Source organism: Mercenaria mercenaria, chromosome 16, assembly GCF_021730395.1.
Source record: "Mercenaria mercenaria strain notata chromosome 16, MADL_Memer_1, whole genome shotgun sequence".
Classification (NCBI taxonomy): Eukaryota; Metazoa; Mollusca; class Bivalvia; order Venerida; family Veneridae; genus Mercenaria; species Mercenaria mercenaria.
In genome coordinates, this window is record NC_069376.1 from 58,022,667 (window position 1) to 58,043,332 (window position 20,666).

The 20,666-nt window shown below is 36.9% G+C and overlaps 1 protein-coding gene across 3 annotated transcripts in view; it reads left to right on the forward strand.

Moving 5' to 3' along the window:
• LOC123540967 (laminin-like protein epi-1) overlaps nucleotides 1-20,666 on the forward strand; it is a 70,658-nt gene that overhangs the window by 33,881 nt on the left and 16,111 nt on the right. For all 3 annotated transcript variants that reach the window (XM_053527186.1, XM_053527185.1, XM_053527184.1), the window contains 6 exons: nucleotides 125-272; nucleotides 2,091-2,280; nucleotides 8,179-8,343; nucleotides 13,022-13,175; nucleotides 17,015-17,142; nucleotides 17,447-17,546. In XM_053527186.1, the coding sequence (XP_053383161.1) occupies nucleotides 125-272; nucleotides 2,091-2,280; nucleotides 8,179-8,343; nucleotides 13,022-13,175; nucleotides 17,015-17,142; nucleotides 17,447-17,546 (885 nt within the window). The remainder of the gene's footprint in view (nucleotides 1-124; nucleotides 273-2,090; nucleotides 2,281-8,178; nucleotides 8,344-13,021; nucleotides 13,176-17,014; nucleotides 17,143-17,446; nucleotides 17,547-20,666) is intronic.

The window sequence follows — 20,666 nt, forward strand, 5'->3', positions numbered from 1 at the left end:
TTGTTATACAGAGGCATTTTTTTGCAGAGATGCCATTAAAAACAGTTACACTGCTGTTGAAAGAAGTAAGAACTATAGAATGCAAGAAAAAATGCTTTAAATTAAGAAATATTTATGATTTCAGCTATGGCTCTACCTCCGCCAGGTAGATGTGCTCTAGATGTGGTGGATCCGGTGGATGTCACCGAGGATGATCAACGAGGGTACTACTTTGGAGCATATCCCAACAGTAGACTGGAATATGACCGTTTACCAGTATCACTTAGAATAATGTAAGGGTCTGTTATATTTTTCTAAGTTACTGTAACACCATTAATACATGAATTTTTGATGAATAATTGAGGAAAGACTTACTTACAATGGAACTTTACATGGAAATCCTGGTGACATTGTGAAATCCTGTGCCATGAACTGATCTTTACAAAGTATAGATACTCTTACCTTATAAACTTGCCATACTGGTGTGAACTGATTAGAAATGAACATTTTATATATGAAAACCACAATAACATTGTGAAATACTTACCTTTTTGACGGAAATTTGTCAGTCTTCTCAGATTTCATTGTTACCAAAAGTTTCACTGGCGGAAATATTTGAAATCCACCCACTTCAATATTTTCTTATAAGATTTCCATTTATAGTCAAAGTTTCTACCTAGGAACAATTCATGATCTGTATTTATTTGTAATTTATGATTGTTAAACACCAGAAATCCATCAACTACCATTGTTATATGCAATTTATCGATCATTTTCTTATTTATTTTTCGTGCTGCATTTCAATATGGCGGCTGCTGAAATGCTATATTTCAGCCTCGGAAATCCTTCTATCATTTGATTGGTGGATCTTGGTGGATTTCTGGATTTTACTGTTTTGATGGGTGGATTTCAGATCCAAATGTTTATAAAAGCCGGTAAGAAATCCTGGCTAGCACTTCGGTCTTGACCTTCAAAAGCGTCACATCAAAAGTGCAACAACCGCCAACTTTCAATTTCACTTAGATAAAATTCAACCAACTCCTGTTTGTATTTGTAATCCAACTGTATGAAGGAACACTGTTGTTACTATAGGAGAATATTACTATAACCTATAGTAAAAGTACTTTTAAACTTGAATGAAATCTTCATTTATTTCCTCGGAATCCTGACAGATGTTTACAATAAGGTTGGTATAGATATAGCCAAACTTGCTGTAAAGACCACTTCTGATGAGAGCCTATCTAGCTCCACATTACCATCTCTGTTGAGAACTTACCTGACTCCAAACAGCTCCAGTTTGCAATGAATAAAGATCACCTGTACGTATATACTGTGAAATCATTTAATTTCTCGGGTACAAAATTCTGTGGTTTTGATCAAAACGCTTGTTTTGTCTATTTATTGGCATATACTTTTGAAAATAGAATGGATAGGAATTTCCCTTGTCCCTTAAAATTTAATTTCATGAATTTGCTTAACCACAAGATCTTTGAAAATAAGTCCTCCCAGAAAAACTACTGATTTCACTGTAAAGCTTTTCAGCTCGCCCAAGCATGGTCCTTGTCTGAACTTGTATTGTACCATTTTCCCAGTAAATATTTTTAAATAGGCTAAAATAAAATGGATATTAAAGAACTTTTTATCTTAAGGTTAAACTTATTGTGTAAGGATACTTATTAATTATTGTGAAAGTTTATAAAGTTTTACATTTTGGATGATATTGCCAATCACAATGTGCAGTAGTACTACTGGCATGCTTCTTTGTATAAAGTGTGTGTAAAAAATCATTCCTCTGTTTGAAAGTTTCAGTCATATATTTGTTCAGGAATATTAGATTAACTGAATATGAATATGCTACTGAAATAGTTTAGGGAAAAAGATGTTAATCCTTAGCATGCTGCACACGATTGCTTCTGCACAGTTCGCTATTCAGTCAGTATCTTTCTGGTAAGCACCCCCTTTTAACAGTTTAATAATACTGTTCAAACTGAAAGATAGACAAGTTCAATATAGAAATTTAGCAGGCTAAGGGTTAAATCCAATACAGACAGGATGATTTTTTTTTAATTCTAAGAAGTATATGTACTAACAAAACTTTAATTGATGAACAGAGCTACATTGAGTATGGAGTTTAGAACAACACAGCCTGATGGAGTGATGTTTTACTTTTCTGATGTAATGCACAGAGATCACATTGGTGTGACAATGAAAGGTGGAATGATTCGCTTTACCTTTGATAGTGGTACCGGTACAGGTGAACTCATGACTACAAAAACATATAACGATGGGCACTGGCATAAGGTATGAAATACTTTAGAACTCCAAAAGTCAAAAGTCTAAAAATGAAAGTAACACATGCATTATTTAATGTGATAATACACTCTTCTTTTTTTTTTTTTAGCTCACCTGTCACGTAGTGACAGGGTGAGCTTTTGTGATCGCCCGTTGTCCGTCCACAATTTCTTGTCTGCATGATAGTGGTTTCATTTATGATTTTATTTTAACCAAACTTGCACACAACTTGTATCACCATAAGATCTTGGTTCCTTTCTTGAACTGGCCAGATCCCATTATGGGTTCCAGAGTAATGGCCCCAGAAAGGGCCAAAATTAGCTATTTTAACCTTGTCTGCACAATAGCAGTTTTATTTATGATTTGATTTTTACCAAATTTGCACACAACTTGTATCCCCATAAGATCTTGGTTCCTTTCTTGAACTGGCCAGATTCCATTATTGGTTCCAGAGTGATGGCCCCTGAAAGGGCCAGAATTATCTATTTTGACCTTATCTGCACAATAGCAGCTTCATTTATGATTTTATTATTCCCCGACGGAAGTGGGAGGGATATAGTTTTGGCGTTGTCCGTCCGTCTTTCCGTCCATCCTTCCGTCCGTCCGTCCGGAGCCATATCTAGGAAATGGTTGGGAATATTTATTTAAAACTTCATATACATGTTCACCACAATGAGTTCTTGCGGCCCGTCAAGTTTCAGTCAGATTGCCCAAGTAACACCAGAGTTATGGCCCATAGAAGTTTCTAGTGTTAACTATATAGGGTACTATAAATATGGCAATTTCTGCATCATAACTTTTGATATATTTGACCTAGAACTATGAAACTTAAACAGAATTTAGATCACTATAATGTGGTTGTGTACACACAATTTCGTTCGGATTTATTTGTAAATTAAGAGTTATTGCCCTTTAATTGTATGAATTCCACATATTTGTACATAACAAACTTACCATTTGGTAGAATTTCATTAAATTTCTTTCATTCTTTTCCATGAACATTTATTGTAAACATGTGAAGTTGTGTACCCACACCTGGTCACCCCGATACCTTGATCACCCCCCCCCCCCCCCCAACCCACTGACCCCCCCCCCCCCCCACACACACACACACACAAAAAAAAAAAAATCATTCCTTATTTTAGATTCTTTTCAGACAAACTTCATATGCATATAAGGTAATGGGGCCCATCAAGTTTCAGACAGATTTCCCATATAACACCAGAGTTATTGCCCTTTAATTGTCTAAAAATCCACATATTTGGCAGAATTTCATTAAATTTCTTTCATTCTTTTCTGTGAACATTTATTATAAACATGTGAAGTTGCGCACCCACACCTGGTCACCCACTTGCCTTGGTCACCCCTGCCCCCCCCCCCCCCCCCACAAAAAAAAAAAATTCTTATTTTAGATTTTTTTCAAACCTTCCATGATTATTTATCAACATGCAAGTTGTACCATTCCCCCACCTCTCTCCTTCACCCAGTCATGCCTACCACTGATCATGCATCCTCTGCCCATCCCCAAAATCACCCTTTTACCCTTCTTTTTTTTTTTCATTTTTAATTTTCCATCAATATTTATAATCAACATGTGAAATTTTGTTTCCTCTCCCGTTCCCCCGCACCCCCACCCCCCTAAAAAAATAAATATATACATATATATATTTCCATTCCTTTTTTTTTTTTTTAAATGTTCAAACCTTCAACATGTTAAGTTGTGACTGCACAAACCTTGCCCTCAGCCATGTTCAAGATATCTTACTTGATTGTGTTCTCATAAGGACATTGTTCTTTTAAGTTCAAATGTACATGTTAAACAGCAACACCTGGTGCCAAACCACTCAAAGACAATATTTCGTTCCAGTTAAACTTCAAGCTCACATTTCAATTAACTGCATTTAATTTTAAAAGCTAAGCTTATTACAGTAAGCATATCCCATTCAAAATAAATTCTTTAGTCAGGATCAAAGTATCATACATTTATTATGTACTCTTTAATTAAACATTTGTTTTCTGTTAAATTGATTTTGACTAATGAAATTATTTGCTTCTTATTAACATCCTTAACTTTTTGCCGGATATATTTTTTTGCCATTCCTCTCCACAAACCCTTTCGGTGGGGGATACCAATTCACCGAATTTGCTTGTTTTAACAAAACTTGCACACAACTTGTATCACCATAAGATCTTGGTTCCTTTCTTGAACTGGCCAGATTCCATTATGGGTTCCAGAGTTATGGCCACTGAAAGGGCCAGAATTAGCTATTTTGACCTTGTCTGCACAATAGCAGCTTCATTTATTAAATTTATTTAATTAGCTATTATGCAATTATGGTTTGAAGGATAGCTCAGTGGTTTGCACACTAGCCTTCCAATCCTGAGGTCGGGGGTTTGATCCCCGGCAGCTACTTGGGAATTTTCAGAAACGCTTTTCAGTGTTTCCCACCCAACTAGAGGTGTACCGGTCAGGAACCCAGGCAATCCTTGCGTGTATCAGTGCTATACACTGGGCACGTTAAAGAACCAGTCTGTCTATTCGCAACGAGCTAAGCTAAGTTAGCCGGACAAGCCTGTATCTGATTTCTGATCTTTCTGCCGTGGACGCTTTGTCTCACTCTGTCCTTCTGGTCAGATCGCTCTGTGTCTGTACTAGTAGAGGATGAATTATGCGCCTTGTGTGGCTGCATTTGAACTATGTAAAGCGCCTTTGAACGTGAAATTGATCATGAAAAGGGCGCTATATAAATCTGGTATAATAATATAATAATAATAATTAATGATTTGAATTTAATCAAACTTGCACAAAACTTGTGTCACCATAAGATCTCGGTTCCTTTCTTGAACTGGCCAGATCCCATAATGGGTTCCAGAGTGATGGCCCCTGAAAGGGCCAAAATTAGCTATTTTGACCTTGTCTGCACAATAGCAACTTCATTTATGATTTGATTTTAACCAAACTTGCACACAACTTGTATCACCACAAGATATTGGTTCCTTTCTTGAACCAGCCAGATCCTGTCATGGGTTCTGTAGTTATGGCCCCTGTTAGGGCCAGAATTAGCTATTTTGACCTTGTCTGCACAATAGCAGCTTCATTTATGATTTGAATTTAAGCAGACTTGCACAAAACCTGTGTCACATAAGATCTCAGTTCCTTTCTTGAACCGGCCAGATCCCATAATGGGTTCCAGAGTTACTGCCCCTGAAAGGGCCAAAATGAGCTATTTTGACCTTGTCTGCACAATAGCAGCTTCACTTTTGATTTGATTTTAACCAAACTTGCACACAACTTGCATCACCATAAGATCTCGATTCCTTTTTATACGCCCAATGGGACGTATTATGTTATCGCCTCGGTGTTCGTCTGTCTGTCTGTTTGTTAGCAATTTCCCATCTGCTCTGTAACTCTTGAACCCCTTGAAGGATTTCAAAGAAACCTGACACAAATGTCCACCTCATCAAAACGACAAGCAGAACGCATGTTTCAGATGGCTCACTTCAAGGTCAAGGTCACACTTAGGAGTCAAAGGTCATATGACTTTGTTTTGTGTGTATATTGCTCTGCATTTGCATTGCATTGCAGTGCTCTTGTTTTTATTTAGCAGATCCTTCTTTTGTTCACTTACAATAATTTTTTTTTTAATTACTTCCCTTTTATGCTACTATAAATAGCTTAATTATTGGCCGTAGGGAAAAACCAAGACCACTTTACTGTGGTACAACATGGATGGTACCTCCAATTTTTAGGTTATTATCCCCCGCCGATGAAATCGGGAGGGGGTATTGAAATGGCATTGTCTGTCTGTCACGTCAGTGCGTGTGTTCGTGCGTCCGTGCGCAGCCATTTCTCAGTAACAAGCAGGTAGGATTTTATGAAACTTGAAATAAACATGAACCAACATACTGCGATAATGCCAGTCAAGTTTTTTTTTTGATTGGTCAATTTCCCTTAGAGTTATTGCCCTTCATTTAATGAAAAATGCCCAAAAATGTCCGTCCGCAGCCATTTCTCAGTAACTATCAGGTAGAATTTCATAAAACTTGTAATAAACATGCAGCAACATACTGCAATGATGCCCGTCAAGTTTTTTTTTTGATTGGTCAATTTCCCTTAGAGTTATTGCCTTTGATTTAATGAAAAATCCACGTCTGCAGTCGTTTCTCAGTAACAAGCTGGTAGAATTTTATGAAACTTGAAATAAATATGAAAGAACATACTTCGATGATGCCTGTCATTTTTTTTTTATTGGTCAGTTTTCCTTAGAGTTATTGCCCCTTAAATGTTTAAAAATCTACAGATTTGTACATAACAAACCAACCAATTGGTAGAATTTCATAAAACTTCTTTCATTGTTTTCTTTGAACATTTATTAGAAACATGTGAAGTTATGTACCCACACCTGGTACCTTTCCTTGGTCACACCCCCTGCCCCCCACCCCACACCCTTTTTTTTTAGCTCACCTGAGCTCAAAGGTGAGCTTTAGTGATCACCCTGTGTCCGTCGTCGTCCGTCCGTCTGTCGTCAACAGTTTGATTCTTAACTCTCTAGAGGTCACATTTTTGGCCTAATCTGAATGAAACTTAGTCAGAATGTTACCCTCGATAAAATCTTGGATGAGTTCGGTATTGGGTCATCTGGGATCAAAAACTAGGTCACCAGGTCAAATCAAAGGAAAAGCTTTTTAACACTGTAGAGGCCATATTTATGACCATATCTTAATGAAACTTGGTCAGAATGTTGATCTTGATTATCTATAGGTCATGTTCAGATCTGGGTCAGCTGGGGTCAAAAACTAGGTCACTAGGTCAAATCAAAGGAAAAGCTTGTTAACACTGTAGAGGCCACATTAATGACCATATCTTAATGAAACTTGGTCAAAATGTTAATCTTGATGATCTTTAGGTCAAGTTTAAATCTGGGTCAGCTGGGATCAAAAACTGGTCACTAGGTCAAATCAAAGGAAAAAGCTTGTTAACACTCTAGAGGCCACATTTAAGACTGTATCTTCATGAAACTTAGTCAGAATGTTAAACCTGATGATCTTTAGGTCAAGTTCGAATCTGGGTCACATTGGATCAAAAACTAGGTCACAGGGTCAAATGAAAGGAAAAGATTGTTAACACTCTAGAGGCCACATTTATGACTGTATCTTCATGAAACTTAGTCAGAATGTTAAACTTGATGATCTTTAGGTCAAGTTCGAATCTGGGTCATGTTGGGTCAAAATCTAGGTCACCTGGTCAAATCAAAGGAAAAGCTAGTTAGCACTTTAGAGGCCACATTTATGACCATATTTTAATGAAACTTGGTCAGAATGTTAATCTTGATGATCTTTAGGTCAATAGGCCAGGTTAGCGATACAGGGCCTTCATGGCCCTCTTGTTTTTTTTTTTAATTTTTAATTTTCCGTCAATATTTATAATCAACATGTTTCTTCCCTTTGTTGGATTTTTTGACCTTCTTGTCCTTAAGTGCAGTGATAACAGGTGAGCGATATAGGGCCATTATGGCCCTCTTGTTTCCTTTTCGCATTGTTAATGGTTTGGAAAATACCTCCTTGGTAGAAGACTTTGAAACACTTGCCTTTACTTCTAGAGGTTCGAACCCAGGGGTCTTCAGGTCAGGAAATGAATCCTACTGAAGGTTGTTAGTTTATACTGGTGCTGCCCTGTGCCTGAAAAAAAATGTCAGAAAGGGGCACAAGGGATCTTTCTAACCTTACAAAGTGGAAAATTGACATGTTACTTTGACAGTGTTGGTGTGACTTAAAACAATGCAATGAAAACTTACTGAAGTTGTACTTACTTAAACATTGAACAGATGATTTTGAGAGAATTCATAGATTAAACATTCTTGAACATAAAGTGAATTCATAAATTGAACTTACCTGTACATTGAACAGTTGATGATTGGCCGTAACATGAGAGAGGGTACCATGATGGTTGATGATGATGAACTTACACCAGTTGAGTCAGCAGGACGTGCTCGAACTATCAATGGTAGACCGCCATACAGTTTTGGAGGTTTAAGGGAAAGTCCAGTTGCAGGCGCTGTGAAAAACCTCAATGTAAGTTTAACTTAAGGTGATCCTTCCATTTTTCTTACATACGGACTGTATAATACATTCCTTAACCTGGTTAAAATGGATGACGCAAGATTCTGACAGAATTTAATGAATTATGCCCCCTTTTACTTAGAATTTCAGGTTGAAGTTTTGATGCACTTTCTCTCTATCTCTGTTATTACTCTGACAGAATCAGTTGTTCTGGACATTGGCTAATAAAACGTCATGTTTACAAAATTGTTTTATCCATTTGGTATAATTACTTTGAATTTTGACAATTCAGACATTCTTTAAAAGTCCAAGTTTAATCCATAAACTTGCACATTTTTAGCTCGACTATTCATAGAATAGTAGAGCTATTGGACTCGCCCATGCGTCGGCGTCCGTGTCCCGATTTTGGTTAAGGTTTTGTATGTAAGCTGGTATCTCAGTAACCACTTGTGGGAATGGATTGAAACTTCACACACTTATTCACTGTGACAAACTGACTTACATTGCACAGGTTCCTTAACTCTGTTTTGCTTTTTTACAAAATTATGCCCCTTTTTCGACTTAGAAATTTTTGGTTAAGGTTTTGTTTGTAAGCTGGTAACTCAGTAACCACTTGTGGGAATGGATTGAAACTTCACACACTTATTCACTGTGATAAACTGACCTACATTGCACAGGTTCCATAACTCTATTTTGCTTTTTTACAAAACTATGCCTCTTTTTCGACTTAGAAATTTCTGGTTAAGGTTTTGTATGTAAGCTGGTATCTCAGTACTTACTAATGGGAATGGATTGAAACTTCACATACTTGTTCACTGTCATAATCTGACATGCACTAAGCAAGTCCCATAACTCTACTCTTTTTTTTCAAAATTATGCCCCTTTTTCGACTTAGCAGTTTTTGGTTAAATTTTTGTATGTAATCTGATATCTCAGTATCCACTAATTGGAATGGATTGAAACTTCACACACTTGTTCACTGTCATGATCTAACATGCACTGTGAAGGTCCCATAACTCTACTTGGCATTTTTACAAAATATGCCCCTTTGACTTAGCAGTTTTTGGTTAAGTTTTTGTATGTAAGCTGGTATCTCAGTATCCACAAATTGGAAAGGATTGAAACTTCACACACTTGTTCACTGTCATAATATGACATGCAGTACAGAGTTTCAATACCTCTACTTTGCATTTTACAAAATTATGCCCCTTTTTAGCTCACATGTCACAAAGTGACAGTGTGAGCTTTTGTGATCGCGCAGCGTCCGTCGTCCGTCCGTGCGTAAACTTTTGCTTGTGACCTCTCTAGAGATCACATTTTTCATAGGATCTTTATGAAATTTGGTCAGAATGTTCATCTTGATAATATCTAGGTCAAGTTCGAAACTGGGTCACGTGCGGTCAAAAACTAGGTCAGTAGTTCAAAAAATAGAAAAACCTTGTGACCTCTCTAGAGGCCATATTTTTCACAAGATCTTCATGAAAATTGGTCAGAATGTTCACCTTGATGATATCTAGGTCAGGTTCGAAACTGGGTCACGTGCCGTCAAAAACTAGGTCAATAGGTCAAATAATAGAAAAACCTTGTGACCACTCTAGAGGCCATATTTTACATGGGATCTGTATGAAAGTTGGTCTGAATGTTCATCTTGATGATATCTAGGTCAGGTTCGAAACTGGGTCAGCTGCGGTCAAAAACTAGGTCATTAGGTCTAAAAATAGAAAAACCTTGTGACCTCTCTAGAGGTCATACTTTTGAATGGATCTTCATGAAAATTGGTGAGAATGTTCACCTTGATGATATCTAGATCAAGTTCGAAACTGGGTCACGTGCCTTCAATAACTAGGTCAGTAGGTCAAATAATATAAAAAACCTTGTGACCTCTCTAGAGGCCATATTTTTCATGGGATATGTATGAAGATTGGTCTGAATATTCATCTTGATTATATCTAGGCCAAGATCAAAACTGGGTCAACTGTGGTTAAAAACTAGGTCAGTAGGTCTAAAAATAGAAAACCTTGTGACCTCTCTAGAGGCCATATTTTTCATAAGATCTTCATGAAAATTGGTCAGAATGTTCACCTTGATGATATCTAGGTCAAGTTTGAAACTGGGTCATGTGCCTTCAAAAACTAGGTCAGTAGGTCAAATAATAGAAAAACCTTGTGACCTCTCTAGAGGCCATATTTTTCATGGGATCTGTATGAAAGTTGGTTTGAATGTTCATCTTGATGATATCTAGATCATTTTCGAAACTGGGTCAGCTGCGGTCAAAAACTAGGTCATTAGGTCTAAAAATAGAAAAACCTTGTGACCTCTCTAGAGGCCATACTTTGAATGGATCTTCATGAAAATTGGTCAGAATGTTCGCCTTGATGTTATCTAGGTCAAATTTGAAACTGGGTCACGTGCCGTCAATAACTAGGTCAGTAGTTCAAATAATGAAAAAACCTTGTGACCTCTCTAAAGGCCATATTTTTCATGGGATCTGTATGAAAGTTGGTCTGAATGTTCATCTTGATGATATCTAGGTCAGGTTCAAAACTGGGTCACATGAGCTCAAAAACTAGGTCACTATGTCAAATAATAGAAAAAAAACGACATCATACTCAGTTCAAAACTGGGTCATGTTGGGACAGGTGAGCGATTCAGGACCATCATGGTCCTCTTGTTCAACTTTTGTATTCATTCAATTGACAAGGCTGTTGAATAGTCGAGCATTGCTGTCCTCCGACAGCTCTTGTATAAGATAAGAATTTCTTTGTCATTCATAGCTCGACTACCCGAAGTATGGAGAGCAGTCCTACTCGACCCGACGTCGGCGTCCTTCCATGTCCGCACCCTGGTTAAAGTTTTGATGCACTTTCTCTATATCTCTGTACTTGATGGATTCGTTTCAAATTTACAATAGTTATTCTAATCATCACCCACATCATATGGCACAAGGGCCATAACTCTCATACCAATATTACATGAATTATAACCCCTTTTTACTTAGAATTTCAGGTTACAGTTTTGATGCACTTTCACTCTTTATCAGTTATTACTAAATGGATTTGATTCAGACTGAAAGTAGTTGTTCCACATCATCTCTCACATCATATGTTACAAGGTGCATAAATCTGGTACCAATATTTAATTAATTATGCCCCCTTTTACATAGAATTTCAGGTTGAAATTTTGATGCACTTTCACTCTATCTCTGTTATTATCTCTGTTATTACTAAATGGATTTTTTGCCTGTGGGCCGGTGGTCTAGTGGTTACAGGCTTGACGTCAATCCGGAGGCAAGGGTTCGAATCCCAGTCTAGACACTGGAAATTTCTGAGATGCTCTTGAGTGTCTCCCACCTAACTTAGAAGCCTGTACTGGTTCTTCCCAGGAAAGACGGCTTAGCATATATCGGTACTATACACTGGGCACGTTAAAGAACCAGACGGTCTATTCGCAAAGAGCTAAGTTAGCTGGACAGGTCTGTATCTGTTCTGGTGGCTTTATCTCACTCTGTTCCTCTGGTCAGATCGCTCTGTGTCTGTACTAGTAGAGGATGATTTCGCAACCTGTGTGGCTGCATTTGCTATATGTAAAGCACCTTTGAATGTGTTTATCATGAATAGGGCGCTATATAAATCTGGATAATAATAATAATAATTTTATTCAGACTTAAAGTAGTTGTTCAACATCATCACTCACATCATATGTCACAAAGGTCATAACTCTTGCACCAATATCTAATGAATTATCCCTCCTTTTTACTTAGAATATAGGTTAAAATTTTGATGCACTTTCACTCTATCTCAGTAATTACTAAATGGATTTGATTCAAACTTAACATAGTTGTTCCACCTTATCATCAACATCATATGGCACAAGGTGCATAAATCTGGCACCAATTTTTAATGCATTATGCCACCTTTTACTTAGAATTTAAGATCTATTTTGATGCATTTTCACTATATCTCAGTTATTCTTAAATGGGTTTGATTCAAACTTGAAGCAGTTGTTCCACATCATCACCAACATCATATGACACAAGGTGCATAAATCTTGCACCAATATTTCATTAATTATGCCCCCTTTTTGCTGAGAATTATACTTATTTATATATATCATTACTTAATATTTTTGACACAAACTCAAGTTGTTGTCCATGGCAATATCTCCATCTGCCATTGGAGTCATTAAACACTCCAGTGACAGCTCCAGCTTCCTCAGATATGCACAGTTTCGCTATCAAGCATCGAAAAAGTTGAGCGCGCTGTCTCTAGTGACAGTTCTTGTTAAACAGACAGGTTTAAAAGGAAACTGAATAATATTAAACTTTAGCCTGCTGCCGGCAAGTGATTATGCCTTTGCGACCAGTACAGACCAAGATCAGCCTGCACGTTTGTGCAGGCTGATCATGGTCTGCACTGTTCGCTGTTCAGTCAGTAAATTTTCAGTTAACACCCTTTGAATAATAAATGGTATTACCGAAATTGAAAGAAGGACCAGTCCATTTAAGAAATTTAGCAGGGTAAAGGTTAATAAGATGCTTTTAGAGACAAATGGTTGTCAGAATTTCTATGAAAATATGATAATGATAAATGAACAGCAACTAGTTTGCAGACATGTAGGTTTCTGATTTTGTAAAGAGTAGCAAGGACTTACTGGTCGTAGTAATTTTCTGTATATATTTTTTTCTCTGCAGGGTGTAACCAACAGTTTTGCAGGTTGTATTGCCAATATCAAGGTGAACAATAAAGATACTGGACCAGCACCAGTACAGAATGGTACCCTGCCTTGCTCAGACTTCACTTATAATGGTGCCTACTTCTACAATGATGGTGGATACATCAAACTTAGTACGTCAGAGGATTCTGTCTGTTGATTTGAGTGGGGTAGGGATAGGAGGGCTGTAAGCTGTGATACTGAAGCTGTTTTTTAGCTTGCTTGGACCAAAGTTTCAGAAATTCTGGGATAGTATAGGTGGAGGCATGGCACCCATAATCTGTCTGTTATAAATACAAGTGAAAATTACATCAATGCTGGTCTGTAGCATGTAGCATCATAGCATGGACTTCTCTGAAATGTGTTAAAATGGTTCCACTTCATTGCATTTAGGGACTGCCATCAATATCATGATATAAGAAATACATTAAACACTATGAAAACCGTGATTCGTCATATCAATGAACCTACCGAACTGGCGTATACAGTTAGGCCCGAGTAAATTAGGATACCAAACGCCCATGGAAAAAAAAGATTCCTGGTGGTTCTGCCTTCGAATATCACCATCAGAAACCATTTGCACCCTCAGGTAGATGAAATACATTAAACTGGTAACATAAATGTATATCTGCAGAGATAATTACCAAGAAAATGAGGCCAAAATACACCTGTGGCAAGTTATCATCGCGGAGTGGTGGTTTACCTCCCATAGCAAAAATTACTTAGTCTGGAAAATGATGAAATACGTATATGTACGCACACTTATAACAGTATTTAGCGCACTTTTTACGTTAAACGATAATTTTCCTGCAGACAAATACCGGTTTGATCAGCATATATGGCGTTTTTTAAATAAATATCTGGGTACAAATGTTTTCTTCGGTCCTTTTCAAAGATTTCCCCAACATTATAATTATGTTAAACACGTCATATACATAATGTTCTGATCTTTAGACTAAAGAATCGGGCACATGTTCAGTTTGGGAAATGCTGTACTTTTCCAGAATAAGCGCATTTCTTTTGACCCTATAGTGAGGTCGGATTTCAGGAAAAAGTTTTAAAAAAAATATCTCTCCTGATTTGCGGTGGCGTTGTGGTTCCAACTGAAATTACTGCATGCCCGCAAGATTCTGATGCCATAACTTTTGACAACAACTCCATGGATTCAAACCTTCTCTAGATGACATGTGTATTAAGGATGCCCTCTCCAATTCACAGTACATATCCATATCGACGCACACTTTGCGAAATCTGCTATATCGGCGGTTTCTTTGCATTGGCACTGGCTATTTTTTTGCTACAAATAGTGCCCAGGTTGGTATGGGAGGTAAAAAATCGAGCTGCCATCCATGATCATAGGTATGCTGCTCAAAAATAAGTAGAGCACGAAACATTAGATTGTCTTTTCTATATTTTATTTTGTTTACTTTTTAATTAGCGATTTTTGCTCGCAACTCAATGAAATTTGTTGATGGTGTACTGACATGGAACACTAGCCCGACTTTTTCCACAGTCTTTAACGAGTTTTTGCTTTGATATCATACATATCAAGCGCACTATTTGTGTTCATTTATCAATATTCTTCCAAATAATAAAGATAAATAGGCCAAAATGTAAATGGAATTTTTCAAAACCACTTACTTTTGGTTTTGTTGTAGCACCGGGGGTCTCTCTGCATACCAGTTTTTTTTTTTCTTTGATGCACAGGCAGGCGCTCTGCATTACACGCAGAGAGACTAGGCTAATGACTATCTGGAAACGTTATAGCTTAATTAGTTTGGTGTGTTTATCTGACTTTTTATAACTGCCAACCTGTTTATAGCAAAGAATCGCCGGTGCCGACACAAGAAACCGCGATAAAGCATATTTCGCAAAGAATCCGCCGATATGGATATGCACCGTGCAATTGTGTATTAAATTTTAGTAACTATTTGAAATTCAGTTCATTTTTATGCAACTAAGTATGTGGACAAGACATTTTGATTAACGATTTACAGCTGATTTCGAGATCAAAATATATAATTATACATAATAAACAATCACGAATAAGGACGGTCCGACCAAGTACATAAATATGCCTTTAAGCTTTAAAATGTTCTTAATAGTGGGTGTAAAACAGAAGTAATCTGTTCATAGTTGATTTTACGAATTCGAACAATGAGAGAAAAAATCTACTGACGATTATTAGATTAGGCAGGAAGGTCTAATACGTATCAGTTGTTCCAGGATTAGATAATAATTACAAAAAATCAAACTGTCAGATTAATTCCCCCCCCCCCCCCATTAAATAAGTCATAAATTCAAACTGACGAATAAGTAATGATTTTTTTCTACCTATTCTATTTCAAGTAAAACACTGTTTTTTATTTTATTTTTATTATAATTATTTTTTATATAGCATTAATTTTTATAAATAACATACCTCTTGAAAATATTTTCTTAGATATGCGAAAAGTATTTTATTTCAGCACTGTATTTTTGGAAATGATATTTTAGAAATAACACATGCACAGAAAAGATATCAAAGTTTAACAGATTGCGAATCGGGATCTATAGGATGTTGCTGCATATTTATAGATTCGCCTACTGATAAAAGGTACTGATCGCCACAAACTGATAAAGTTTCTCCATATTTACACATCCACAACAGTGTCGAGGCATGGTGATGAAAAAAATCAAAAATCTATCGGCTTATCAGTGGCGTTGCAATTCCTTAGTAGTTGCTATTTTCACGCAGAATCATGAACACATTTTTTTGAGCGTATTGAAACTAGTTATTGGATTTCAGAATAGGTCACATGATCAAAACCTGGGTGGATGGATAGCTCAGTGGTTTGCACACTGGCCTTCCAATCCTGAGGTCGGGGTTCGATCCCAGGCAGCTACTCGGGAATTTTCAGAAACGCTTTTCAGTGTTTCCCACCCAACTAGAGGTGTACTGGTCAGGAACCCAGGCAATCCTTGCGTGTATCAGTGCTATACACTGGGCACGTTAAAGAACCAGGCTGTCTATTCGAAACGAGCTAGGCTAAGTTAGCCGGATAAGCCTGTATCTGATTTCTGGTCTCTCTGTCGTGGGGGCTTTGTCTCACTCTGTCCCTCTGGTCAGATCGCTCTGTGTCTGTACTAGTAGAGGATGAATTATGCGCCCTGTGTGGCTGCATTTGAACTATGTAAAGCGCCTTGGGCGCTATAAAAATCTGGTATAATTTAATGTACAACGCCAGTGAATATACTATGTGTAAAATTAGGCATTTAATCAAATAAAGCAGTTTCAGTTTCAGTTTCAGTCTTTATTATTCTTACGCTTAAAAAGATCTATTATAATTTATATTTATAATGCAGTTTAGTTTTCTTCACATACTGTTGTTGATATAACATGTGTAGATCTATTTAATCATATCTGGATCGAAAATATAATTGCAAAATGCAATATGAAAGTTGTTTGGTAAATACTTTGGAACTTGTTTTCTGTGTGTTGTTAGTTTGGTCATAAGCTCAACAAGAAAATTGAAAGACGGTTTGTTAAATTTGGGGGCATTGCCCCCAAAAATGACTTCTCATGAATGGATTGATGGATATTCACGAAACTTGGTCAGAAACATCAAGAGCTAAAAATAGAAAAGAACTATGTTTTCTCATGAAAGGCTTTATAATATTGACTAAGCTAATATTCATTAATATTCACTGGTCAGAATTGAGATCAGTTTGTCAAGATCAGAAGAACCTATTATGGCTATCTTGTCTAATGGGACATTCAGGCTAAGGGGAGCAGTCTGAATTATTTATGCTTATCTATAGAATTAACATATATTTGGACTCAATTGTCAGTAAATTTTGATACGTAAATGCTTATTGTGTTACTGCTTAAGGTACTTTATCAAGACTTTTTGTGAGCTTCAGATAAAGTACATTTGAAACAGTTGTTTCCTATCTCTGTACAATAAATGCACTGTGTTTGTTCTCATTGCAGTGGATTCATTCAATGTAAAGAAGAAGATGACGATGTCAGTAGAGATACGTCCCCGCAGTTTGAATGGTGTAATCTTCTCTGTACATGGAAAAGGAGATTTTGTTATATTGCAGCTGGTGGAAGGGGAGGTAATCATTACAGAAACTGAATATTTACTGTTATAGCTTGACCCTTTTACATTATATATAAATAAAATAAGGAATAACGAATTACAAGATAATATGCAAAAAAAACCCAAAAAACAAACAAAAAAAACCAACTTTCTTTTAAAATCTTGTTTGAATGTATTGACTTAAAAAAATTTTAACAGTTTAAAACATCCACAAGTTATTAATCTAAATTACCCAGACTGTCTGCGTGATTTAAGAAGTGTTTAAAAAATTTAAAAAGTTACAAAAATATCTGTTGCTAATAACTTCCCTCTCATTGCAGCTTTGGTTCACAGCTGACAATGGTGCAGGATCCTTTACTGCCAAATATATTCCTGAAATGAACAACAAGCTTTGTGATGGTGCCTGGCACACAATTAAAGGTAAGATATTACTATAAAGTCAATATTTTGTGTGGGAGATGAATTTTTGTAGATTTTGTTGTTGCTCATTCCATAAAAAATTCTGATTCACAAGTTCAGGTCCCCTAGAAAAAAGCTCTTGGTTGAAACTAGAAAATTTCCTGCCCAGTTCCCAGCTCTGAGGTTTGATTACTGACTCTGAAGTCATAAAACTGAGTTATTATTATACCAGCAGTGCTTGGGAAAGAAATTTTTGCAATGTAAAAGATCCCCCCTTGGCCCTGACATCAATGGGGGATTTTCAAACTCCATGGGGCTTTTTAATTTCAATAAAAAGTATCGACTGACCAAGAAAAAAATAAGAATTGCTAAAATATATTTGGCTATGAAAAGAGAAAGCATGGTGGCCTGTAAAATCCACATTAATAGCACAGCATACAATAACGAAAATTGTAATTATATAATATTAACAAAATCTGATGCATCTAAAACATGTACACTTTCTAAATATTTCTCTAGTTTCACTTTCACTTATAAAACTGTTACAGTTCAACTTATCTTATTTTTTAGCTCACCTGAGCACTTTGTGCTCAAGGTGAGCTTTTGTGATAGCTCAGTGTCCGTCGTCGTCCGTCTGTCCGTCGTCGTCAACAATTTGACTTCTAACTATCTAGAGGTCACAATTTTGGCCCAATGTTAATGAAACTTGGTCAGAATGTTACCCTCAATAAAATCTTGGACGATTTTGATATTGGGTCATCTGGGATCAAAAACTAGGTCACCAGGTCAAATCAAAGGAAAAGCTTGTTAACACTCTAGAGGTCACAATTTTTGTCCAATCTTAATGAAACTTGGTCAGAATGTTACCCTTAATAAAATCTTGGACGAGTTCGATATTGGGTCATCCGGGGTCAAAAACTAGGTCATCAGGTCAAATCAAAGGAAAAGCTTGCTAACACTCTAGAGGTCACAATTTTGGCCCAATCTTAATGAAACTTTGTTAGAATGTTACACTTAATAAAATCTTTGACGAGTTTGATATTGGGTCAAGCAGGGTCAAAAACTAGGTCACCAGGTCAAATCAAAGGAAAAGTTTGTTAACAGTCTAGAGGTCACAGTTTTGGCCCAATCTTATTGAAACTTGATCAGAATGTTACGCTCAATTAAATCTTGGACGAGTTTGATATTGGGTCATCTGGGGTCAAAAACTAGGTCACCAGGTCAAATCAAAGGAAAAGCTTGTTAACACTGTAGAGGCCACATTTTTGACTGTATCTTCATGAAATTTAGTCAGAATGTTAATCTTTATGATCGCAAGATCCAGTTTGAATCTGGGTCATGTATGGTCAAAAACTAGGTCACCAGGTCAAATAAAAGGAAAAGCTAGTTCACACTATAGAGGCCAATTTTTTAGCTCACCTGTCACATAGTGACAAGGTGAGCTTTTGTAATCACCCGTCGTCCGTCCATCCGTGCGTCCGTCAACAATTTCTTATCTGCACGATAGAGGTTTCATTTATGATTTTTTTTTTTAACCAAACTTGCACACAACTTGTATCACCATAAGATCTTGGTTCCTTTCTTGAACTGGCCAGATCCCATTATAGGTTCCAGAGTTATGGCCCCTGAAAGGGCCAAAATTAGCTATTTTGACCTTGTCTGCACAATAGCAGCTGTATTTATGATTTGATTTTTACCAAACTTGCACACAACTTGTATCACCATGATATCTTTGTTCCCTTCTTGAGCTGGCCAGATTCCATCATGGGCTCCAGAGTTATGGCTATTTTGACCTTATCTGCACAATAGCAGCTTCATTTATGATTTTATTTTAACCAAACTTGCACACAACTTGTATCACCATAACATCTCGGTTCCTTTCTTGAACTGGCTAGATCCCCTTATGAGTTCCAGAGTGATGGCCCCTGAAAAGGGCCAAAATTAGCTATTTTGACCTTTTCTGCACAATAGCAGCTTTATTTATGATTTTATTTTTACCAAACTCACACACAACTTGTATCACCATAACATCTTTGTTCCTTTCTTGAACTGGCCAGATTCCTTTATTGGTTCTAGAGTTATGGCCCCTGAAAGGGTCAGAATTAGCTATTTTGACCTTGTCTGCACAATAGCAGCTTCATTTATGATTTGATTTTAACCAAACTTGCAAACAACTTGTATCACCATAAGATCTTGGTGCCTTTCTTGAACTGGCCAGATTCCATTATGGGCTCCGGAGTTATGGCCCCTGAAAGTGCCAGAATTGGCTATTTTGACCTTGTCTGCACAATAGCAGCTTCATTTATGATTTGGTTTTAACCAAACTTGCACACAACTTGTATCACCACAAGATCTAGGTTCCTAACTTGAACTGGCCAGATTCCATTATTGGTTCCAGAGTTATGGCCCCTTAAAGGTCCAAAATTTGCTGTTTTGGCTTTTGCAGCCATAAAGAGACTTCATTTATGGTTTGATTTGATACAAACTTCCAGAATATCTTCCAACAACAATAAATCTTGGATTCCATGACGAATCTGTCAGATCCAGTTGTAGGTTCCAGAGTTATTTTATATCTGATTTCCTCCCCTGATTGTAATCAAAATGGATTTATATCAGTAAGTACTTATAGGACTTATTAGAAATTCCATTATTGTCATTAGTTGGACTGAGACAATCAGGGTAGATCACTATGGACTGATTTTATATCAAATTACCTCCCTTTGTTTCAAATTAAAATGGGTGTATCTCAGTAACCAATGAAAATTCTGATTTGAAATGTCATTTATGCCATCAGATGGACTCGGACAATCAGGGTAGATAACTTTTGACTGAATTATGACAAATTACCTCCCTTTGTTTTATGTAAATGAATATAGGTCAGGACCCTTAGGTCAAAACGGACTGTTACAAGAAAATAGTTATCCTGATGATATTTACATGTAATGTCTATGCCTATGTGATCTATGTCAAAACTTGATCTTATCATTAAGAGCAATGGTACTCAGGTGAGCGATATAGGGCCATCATGGCCCTCTTGTTTACCATATCTTAATTAAACTTGGTCAGAATGTTAATCTTGGTCTTAAGGGGTCAAAATCTAGGTCACCGGGTCAAATCAAAGGAAAAGCTAGTTAACACTCC